The following is a 9,697-nucleotide window of genomic DNA, read 5'->3' on the forward strand; positions in this document are numbered from 1 at the left end:
TAGGCATATCATGAAGTCTCATAATCTCCTTTATATACAGGCGTGCTAACTCCTGAAGAGTATAGTTCATCCGAATGGGTAGGAAGTGAGCCGACTTCGTCAGCCGGTCCACAATTACCTAGACAGCATCAAAACTGGTTCTAGTCCTCGGCAATCCCGACACAAAATCCATTACGATGCTTTCCCACTTCCATTGCGGAATCTCCAAAGGTTGCAACATCCCAAAGGTCTTTGATGTTAAATATTCACCTTTTGACAAGTTAAGCACTTTGAGACATACTTCGCTACATCATTCTTCATACCAAGCCACCAGAACATAGCCTTTAGAAAATCCACATTTGTGTGCTTCTTTCAAGATATCTTGTCACAAAGTCCCAAAATCTGGCACAATGATCCTACCCTTAAATCTCCATAGCCCATCTTGATCCTCTGATACTCTCCACTGCTTCCCTTGCCCAATAGCTGGCAACACCTTCGATAACACGTCATCATTTTGATGAGCCTTTAGGAGTTCGGATTTGAAGTCACTTGAGATCTGTAATTGGCTCAAACACAGAGTTCCAGACACTTCCTGAACACCGATCTTCAAACTCTCTAATGTATTGAGCAACTCCTCTTCTCAAAGCATTATCCAAGAAGCATACAGCGATTTCTGACTCAGCGCATCCGCCACAACATTCGCCTTCCCTGGATGGTAATTCAACTCAAAGTCATAGTCCTTTAGTAACTCCATCTACCTCCTCTGCCGCATATTAAGTTCTTTCTGATCAAAGAGGTATTTCAAGCTCTTGTAATTAGAGAAAACTTGGAACTTCACCCCATAGAGGTAATGCCTCCACACCTTTAGTGCAAATACAACTGCAGCGAATTCCAAGTCGTGCGTTGGGTAATTAACTTCGTGAGGTCTCAACTGTCGTGAGGCATGAGCCACTACATTCTGGTGCTGCATCAGCATGCACCCCAGGCCCTTTAGTGAGGCATCACAATACACCTCAAATGGTTCATTTGGTTCAGGTAACACCAACACAGGCATGGTAGTCAACTTTTCCTTCAACACTTGGAAGCTCTCCTCACACTCAGAAGTCCAAACAAATGGCGCGTCCTTGCGGGTTAACTTTGTCAATGGAAAAGCCAATTGCAAGAAACCTTTGATGAACCTCTGATAGTAGCCAGCTAATCCCAAAAAACTCCTTATCTCAGTAACTGAGGTCGGTCCCTTCCACTCCATCACTGCTTCCACTTTGGCAGGATCTACTGCTATCCCTTGTTTACTGACTACGTGACCCAGAAACTTCACCTCACTCTTCCAGAACTCGCATTTAGATAGTTTCGCATAGAGCTTCTTTTCCTTTAGTATTTACAACACAGTCTTCAAGTGTTCGGCATGCTCTTCTTTAGTCTTGGAACTAACCAGTATGTCATCAATGAAGATAACAACAAATTTATCCAAAAACGGGTAGAAGATTATGTTCATATAGTCCATAAACATTGCAGGAGCGTTTGTTAACCCAAAAGACATTACAGTGTACTCGTAATAATCATAACGATTCCTGAAAGCGGTCTTAGGAATATCCTCATCTCTCACCCTTATCTGGTGATAACCGGATCTCAAATCAATCTTGGAGAAAACTCCGGGTCCTTGTAACTGATCCATGAGATCGTCAATTCTCGGCAGTGGATACTTATTCTTTATTGTGACCTTGTTCAGTTGCCTGTAATCCACACAAAGCCGCATACTCCCGTCATTCTTCTTCACCAATAACACCGGCGCTCCCCACGAAGAAACACTTCGTCGGATAAAGTTCTTACCCAACAGATCCTCCAACTGAGACTTTAGCTCGGCCATTTCCAAAGGCGACATTCGGTAAGGGGCAATCGAGATTGGCGCCGTTCCAGGTACCAACTCAATAGTAAACTCAACCTCTCGATTAGATGGGAATTCATCAATATCGTCGGGAAAAACCTCCAAAAATTCACACACAACCGGAATTTGTTCCAAGCTTTGATCATCACCCGAGACACCTGTGGTTAACAACAAAATACCCTGGCATTCGGCCCCAGAACAACTCATCATCATAGAATTCAAGTAATAGTTATTCACCACAACCGGCCCTTCTGTATCTTCCGACATAAAGTACACTGATTTTGCAGAACAGTCGAGCAAAACATAGTTCTTAGATAACCAGTCCAACCCCAAGATAAGATCAAGACCAGTCATCGGCAAGCAAATTAAATCATGTACAAAATTACGCAGCTTGACCCTAAACAAAACTTGCGGATATCCTAGCCTAGTTACCATGGCTTCATGGGTAAGATTATACACCTTTAGGTTATAACCTAAAACCACAATCTTCAATCCAAACTCACTAGCCTTTTCAAATGCGATGAATGAATGTGACGCTCCAGAATCAAATAAGGCATTTAAAATTTGACCAGTCATTTCGCATTTACCTCGGATAAGTGCCTCGGACCCCTTGGCACCCACAGCTGAAGTAGTAAACACCCGACCAGGCTGTTGTGCTCTCCCAGCACCCTGTTTCTGATTCTCTGGACAATTGGAGGCTTTATGCCCCGGCTTACCACATGAGTAGCACAATCCCCATCCAGCCTTGCACGGAACACTAAGATGGTAACTCCCACATCTGGTACAAGCTTGCTCATTCAGAGGCTGCTTCCCAAATCTCCTCCCCGAAGCATTGTTGTTGTTGTTGGGCCTTCTGAAATTATTCTGACCCTGAGTCCTCTGTGGTGCGAAGCCTCCCTGCTTGAAAGGAGGTCCTTTAGGAGCAAAACTCTTCCCTCGGTTCTGTGGGAATGTCCCCTCTGACTCCCTCTCTCTGCAGGTGCCTTCTTCACACACTCTTCGGCAACTCTACTCTTGTTTACCAACTTGGAGAAAGTCCTGATCTCCATAGGCCCTACTGAGTTGTAGATGTTGCTTCAGAGCCCTCCTTCATATTTGATGCATTTCTACTCCTCAAAGTCTCCCGGAGCTCTTTGACATATGCGGGAGAACCTGAACAGCTCCTTAAACTTGTCCGTGTACTCAGATACAGACATTGTTCCTTGCTTCAGCTGCAGCAACTCAAGTTCCTTGGCCGTCTTGGCAGAATTTGGGAAGTACTTCTTGTAGAATTCTTCCTGGAAGGAATCCCAGGTGATCGGACCTGTTGTAGGAGACGTCGGGTTCCCTGCCACCAATGTGATGCTTCTCCAGTGAGCAGATTAGTAGCAAACTCAACACACTGCTCTTCTGGCACCAACTGCGCTTGCAGTGCTCGCTCCATAGCTTGAAATCAGGTATCGGCTTCAGTCAGATTGGTGGTTCCCTTGAACTTTGGCGGATTAACCTTTAGAAAGGTCTCCAACATTATCTGACCTTGAGTCCTGTTTCCGCCATTTCCTCCATTGTGATTATTGTTCATTTGCTGCCCGAGTGCCTCAGCAGTGGCCTGCATAGCAGCAGCCATATTTTGCAACACAGCCTGAAGTTCACCAGATCATTTGGGTTAGTTTCCGGCCAATGAGTACCGGCATGTCCTCTCCCACGGCCTCGACCACGTCCACGAGGCGCCATCTGGTTCCTATACACACCAAACAAGCGATATCAAGTTGATCAGTCTCAATATCGAAAATCTAATGCTCAAAGTCCCAAATGTATGCTCATGAACATTTATGCCAGTTATATCAGTCAGATATCCTAATAGCACATAAACACAAACACAGAGAATGCACAGAAGCATAGTTAGTCTGTCCCTCAGGCTCTACAGGAACGAACTGCTTTGATACCATAATGTAACACCCTACCACACAGAGGCTTATGCTTAAGTCATAAAACAGAGGTTGTGAGGTATTACGACCTCTAAAAGTAAAATTTAGTACACATAGTATTGCAAGAATATTTATAACTAGGAGCCTTCAAAGAAAAAGGGGTAAATCAAAACCGTTTAAATCGAAAAGCGCAACACTCCGATTGATAACGTAAACGAACAGATAGAGAGTAAGCTAACTCTAAGAGATACATAAAAGAGTGCCAAAATACATATATCAAGACTCAAGACTCGGCTTGCGAAGATAACTGGTCCGAGCATATAAGTATACATAGATATATATAAAGGAATTGCCCAAAAACAACCCAAAAAGGAAAAATACAAAACCTGCTTCTCCAGAATAACCTCTAAGAGGAGTTAATACAAAATATATATGAACAGTGGAGAACATAGTATCTAAACAAGTATATAAACCCAAAATACAATCCCGAGAGCTAAGGATCTTCGCTAAAAGGAAGTCTCCAGCATGCCTCCGCGAGGAGCCTCACGTCCTGCATCTGAAAACCACTAAATCCGCATGGGTGAGATTTGGAGGTTCTCTGCATGGTAACAGTGCCCAAATATCTAACATGTAATGTCCTGGGAAAGCCGAAGACAATCCTAGAACTTCCAGATTATAATCAAAGTGTATAAACATAACTAAACCATAACAAATATAAATAGGTGACTAACTTAAGAATCTTCAAACTAACTAGATATCCCCTTTCCAAATCCTGCAAACCTCCCAACCGCAATAGTAATTGAAATGCAAACACAAGTATATCAAATAAAGAGATGCACAAGTAGGAAGCAAGTAAGACAATTAGGCAATTAGCAAGTAATGATGCAATCAATTAAGCAATCCAGACAAATCAAATATAATGCATATGATGCATGCCTGTCCTAGTGGCTGATGAGTCTCATCTGTCAGTTAGCCAACCCGACAAGTCCTTGTAGCTAACCATTGGACTGTCCATCTGTCGTGCATCCCCAAATCGATTTATTCTCAACATAAATCATAATTTCATATATATATATATCCAACACCCTCACTGGTGTATATTTACGGGGGCGAGCTCATCCAGAACTTTCACAGTGTCCGGCCACGCTTACGACATAGGGTTAGTAGGGTATCGAGTCTCCACCTGGAGCACGTGGTGGCTAGCCACTGCTTTCACCCAGGGAAACTCGTATCTTATATAAGTGGAGTGCAACAATCCAATAATCACAATTCAACATATATGCATATAAGTCACAGCCATATATTAACATTCATCTCAGCTTTCCGGCTTACAAATCATAATCTGTAATCAGCCATAATCATCATTAAACATAGCCATTCAGCTCGTATCATATCCAGCCATTCGGCTCATATCATATAAAGCACTCCACCATCCTCCTCAACAACTCATATCATCGTCATTCATCATGCTCATCATAACATCCCCTTTCTTCCTCCATAAGTTACCCTCTTCCCTAGCTTCCTCTCGTTCGCTAGGCATTTTACATTAATTTAAGGTTTAGGGGATGAAATTGGAGGTTATGAGTGTGAAATAACATCTTGGAAGGGTACAAGCTTGCTGGGAATATGAAAGACTTGAGAACAAAAGTTTTAGAAAAGGACTGGGTCGCGTGCGTACGCACAGGGGTGTGCATGCGCACACCCAGAAGCATTTTTTAAAAGTGTGCGTACGCACAGGAAGCAAAATCTCCAGGGTTGAGTGCGTGCAGAAGGTGTGCTAGCGCCACCAACAGCATGCCATTCCCAACGTGTGCGTGCGCACAGGTCTGTGCGTACGCACAACTTGCAAGACTTCCTTGTCCATGTGCACGCACAGAATGTGCTAGCACTCCCAACAGCAGCCCCATTCCCGCGTGTGCGTACGCACAAGGCTGTGTGTGCTCACAGGCTCAAAATTCCGCGGAGTGTGCATGTGCACAAGGCTGTGCGTGCGCACACAAACCAGAAACCACAAATTCTGCAGAAGTTGCAGAATTGAGATTTTTGGCCTGACCTTCCAACGATCATATCTCCTTCCACAAAAATCAGATTTCCACCAAATTTAAACCATTTTAAAGCTTATGAAATTTTCTTTCCTTTGATATAAAAATCATCAAATTCCGAAAACAATAGCTCAAGATATGATCCATTGAAGTTCATCAAAATTCTATTTTTACCAAAACTCAAAAACTCCCCATTTTTAAAACATACATTCCAAATTCATCCAAAAACCAACGAAACTCAATCATCCAACATCAAACACTTCTATCCACTCATTCAAACACCAACCCACCAATTGTTCCTCATTTAACCCAATCTCACATCAACATCAATGTTTCATATCTCAACCTCCAATCAAATATTCAATTTATCCATCACCATATACATATACATATATATTCACAAATCAATTTCTTACATCAAATCATGTTCATCAACAAGAGTCTCAACTCTATCATCAATCCAACATATTAATCCATATCTCATACAACATTACATGATTTACCAACCAATACAACCACTCAATGATTTTCACCATCATTCATACATATTTAACTCAATCCAAATTATTCAACAACCACATCAACAATTCCAAAGCCCTATCCTATGGTCATTAGGCTACGTTTTCACAATCACATTAGATTTTAGATACAGGAAACCAAAATCATACATTGGCCGATTCCCGTTCCACCCGGAATACTTCTAATTTCAACCTTTAAGGTCCCCAAAGCTTCACCAACAGATTTCCAAGTACCGAGCCCCTTTCCAAGCTTTCCAAAACCACCAAATCAAGCTCCAATACACATATATATAATGCCTAAGCCACAATATCACACCAAAACACAATAACTCAATACCCAATACCTTAAACTCAATATTTTCACTAGGATTTGAGATCTCTTACCTCACCCAAGGATCAAGGAAGTAAGAACAAGCCTTCCCCTCAAGCTAATTTGATCCTATAACACAAAGAAGCTCACAATTTCAACATTGTTGCCCAACAAACTCAAAATCAAGGGCTGTGAATTCGAAGATGAAGCTATGGCTTACCTCAAGAATAATGATATGGGTTTTGTAGAGCTTGACGCCGCGGTCACGTGACAGCAAATGGTGCATCAATCGACGCTCCGGATCAAAAGTTATCAACAGTGGAAGATGGAACAAGGGTTTGGAACATTCCCACCTTTCCCTTTCAAATTTCAGCGTGTTTGTTGTGTTTTGAGGGGAAAGAGAGAGCTGAGTTTCTTTAATTAAATGAAGCTTGGCTGGGCCTTGGGCCCAACTTAGGTCCGGTTGGCCCGGTTTGGCCCGGTTTGGCCCATTCGGCCCAATCTTGGGCCGATTTCTTTAAAATTGGTGTTAAAATTCTCGTTTTGAATTCCTCTATCACATTAAACCATAAAAACCACATTTCTCACTTTCTAGAACATATTTTAATTTTTGGGTTAATTAGTCATTAATTAACCGGGTTTTACACCATTCAGTAATTAGACCTGAGCTTGAATGACAACTCTAATCTTGTGTGTTTTCTCTTCCTTGGTCCTATATTGTTTTTGGTTGCTTGAGAACAAGCAACAGTTTAAGTTTTGTGTTGTAATGCGTGAGCATCTTATACCCTTTTTTCTAGTTTTTTTTTATATTGATTTCAGTTAGATTTATTTACTTTTACTTAATTTTAGTGCAAAAATCACCTTCGGATGCTACTTTGAGTTTTTCTTGTGTTTTTATTGTTTTAGGTGATATTCGGAGCAGTTTGGAGGAGCCTGAAGCAAAAGAAGGAAATACTGCCAGCACCACCTGGGCGCTGAACGGCCACTCGGCATTTCACGCCAGCAGGGGAGCAGGGCCAGCAATATTACTCTCCTTCTCTGGTGTCTCACGTCCAAATTCTGAAGTAAAATGCCAGTAGCAGCTCGAATCACACTCAATTGGGCCTCCAGGTGGATTTACAACTCCTTAGTTTTATTTTATTTTCTTTTTGTAATTTTTATTTACAAATAATATCTTTTAGTTCTAGCATTTATTATTAGGTTAGTATTTAAAGGAAAGGATAACTTAGGTTTAGGGTCTTCTTCCTTCCGCACTTTTCAGAACCCTGTTTTCTCAGTATGTTATGAGCAACTAAACCTCCTGGTTAAGGTTAAGAGCTCTGTTTATTTCTATGGATTAAGATTTTTATTCTTCTATTTTAATATATGTTTGATTCAATTCTAAGGTGTTGTTTCGTTCTTAATCTTATGAATTGGGTGGAATGGGAGTATGACCTTTTTCTACATGAGTTTCTGTGATTCTTGGGAGAGTTATCTCGCTTGAACTACAACTTAAAAACACTACTCCTAGATGGCTAATCACAAAACCTAATGGGGATAAGCAACATCTATTCAAACAGAATTGGGGTGATTAGGGCCATTGTGGTATAAACTAGTTTTCTGAACTTCACCCTCCGGTCCGAATTGAATGACCACGAGAGTGGCGTTTGATAAGGATTAGAGGAGATTAAATCACTAAGGGATTAAGGTTTAATCACTTACAGTTTGTCATAGAATGAATCATTCATTGTTAAACTAATTAGTAAGAAGTTTTAATCCGGAAAGATAAACATCTTCGAGACCTTAACTGATTTCTCATCATTGTCTTTCACTAAACCTTTACTTGCTTTTCTCTATTTGCTTGTTTATTTTTTGTATGTGTTACAACAACAACAACTCTCTTTACTGTTTGCCTAACTAAGTCCAACAGGATAACCATTGCTTGCTTAGTCCACAATCCTCATGGGATCGACCGTCACTCGCCTGAGGTGTTACTTGGATGACCTGGTGCACTTGTCAGTTAAGTTGTGCTAGTTCTAATTTCGTGCACTATGTGCCAGTCGAAATGGAGAGTTGTGGAAATAAAGTAGAAAGTGAATTAGAGTAGAATCCCTAGGAAATTTGCCTAATTACGTATTAGTGAGAACTTAGGATGGATATATTGATGTATGGAGCTTAAGATTGCTTAGCATATTTCCTGTTACCTTATATTCTATCTATTTGACACTTTTACCGTACTGGAAACCCATGGGTCGGGGGTTATCATTCCGTATATATCCACTGTTTTTCAGATGCTGGTCCTGGTGCTCCGCGGTGAGCTAGAGTTCGTCTGGAAGACGGCAAAGTTATCTTAAATTCTATATTTCATTTTGTTTAGATTTGTCTCCGCCTTTATTTTTGGAAAAACATTAATGATGTGTGTATTTATTTATATTTGGGAACGTGCCTATAGAGGCTATATTGTATGTTTAGGAGAGATAGGAATTGTTATCAACTACTTTTATTTCTGTAACCCTAATTGACCTAAACTTTGCGGGTCGTGACTAGTGGCTATTATACATAATTATATATATTCTGTCTTTAATCTATTCTACCTTTAAGGTTTTATTTTACCCTGCTTTCCAAACACGTTACTTTTCGTCACGTATATGTTTCCAATCGCGATTTTCTTTTACTCCCTTTTCAGGATTCTCGATTAATAATTTATTCTAATTATATACGTATTACAACTCCACGTTGGGTCGTACCATCTTAGTATCATTGACTTATAAGGATTTGAATGTTAGGATGTTACAAGCTTGTATTTATCAAAATTAAAAAATCTAATATAGTTATATATACTAGTGTATTAATAAGCACTAATGTGCCTATTTAGAATTGATTCAATTTTTTATTTATTAAAAATGTTTAAAATAATAAAAAATAAAATTAATTGAGATGTCAAAACATTAATAAGATTTTGGATTTAAATTTTGAAAATAATAATTTTTTTATGAATTATATGTAATAAAAGGACATTTTAGGAAGAAAAATTACACACCAATTCTTCTCATATTCTTATTATATAGTATGGATCA

The 9,697-nt window shown here is 40.2% G+C and overlaps 1 protein-coding gene across 1 annotated transcript; it reads right to left on the reverse strand.

Annotated features, from left to right (window-relative positions):
* LOC107636728 lies at window positions 365-3,287 on the reverse strand. The gene is made up of 8 exons (XM_016340222.1): window positions 3,265-3,287; window positions 3,017-3,208; window positions 1,833-2,837; window positions 1,412-1,712; window positions 1,028-1,348; window positions 738-943; window positions 645-687; window positions 365-535 (listed from the first exon to the last, which is right to left on the reverse strand). Exons 1-8 carry the CDS (start codon window positions 3,285-3,287, stop codon window positions 365-367), a joined length of 2,262 nt encoding a protein of 753 aa, XP_016195708.1.

The sequence above is a fragment of the Arachis ipaensis genome, chromosome B04, assembly GCF_000816755.2.
Source record: "Arachis ipaensis cultivar K30076 chromosome B04, Araip1.1, whole genome shotgun sequence".
NCBI classification, from domain to species: domain Eukaryota; kingdom Viridiplantae; phylum Streptophyta; class Magnoliopsida; order Fabales; family Fabaceae; genus Arachis; species Arachis ipaensis.

Bases quoted from the DNA above. Each gene is read 5' to 3' on its own strand.
- LOC107636728 (XM_016340222.1), bottom strand. From the start codon at position 3,287: ATGGAGCGAGCACTGCAAGCGCA. The intron at 1,713-1,832 runs GTCTCAGTTGGA...TGTGGATTACAG, and splicing joins TTGGAAATGGCCGAGCTAAA to GCAACTGAACAAGGTCACAA. The intron at 944-1,027 runs GTGTTGGTGTTA...ATGCTGATGCAG, and splicing joins AAAAGTTGACTACCATGCCT to CACCAGAATGTAGTGGCTCA.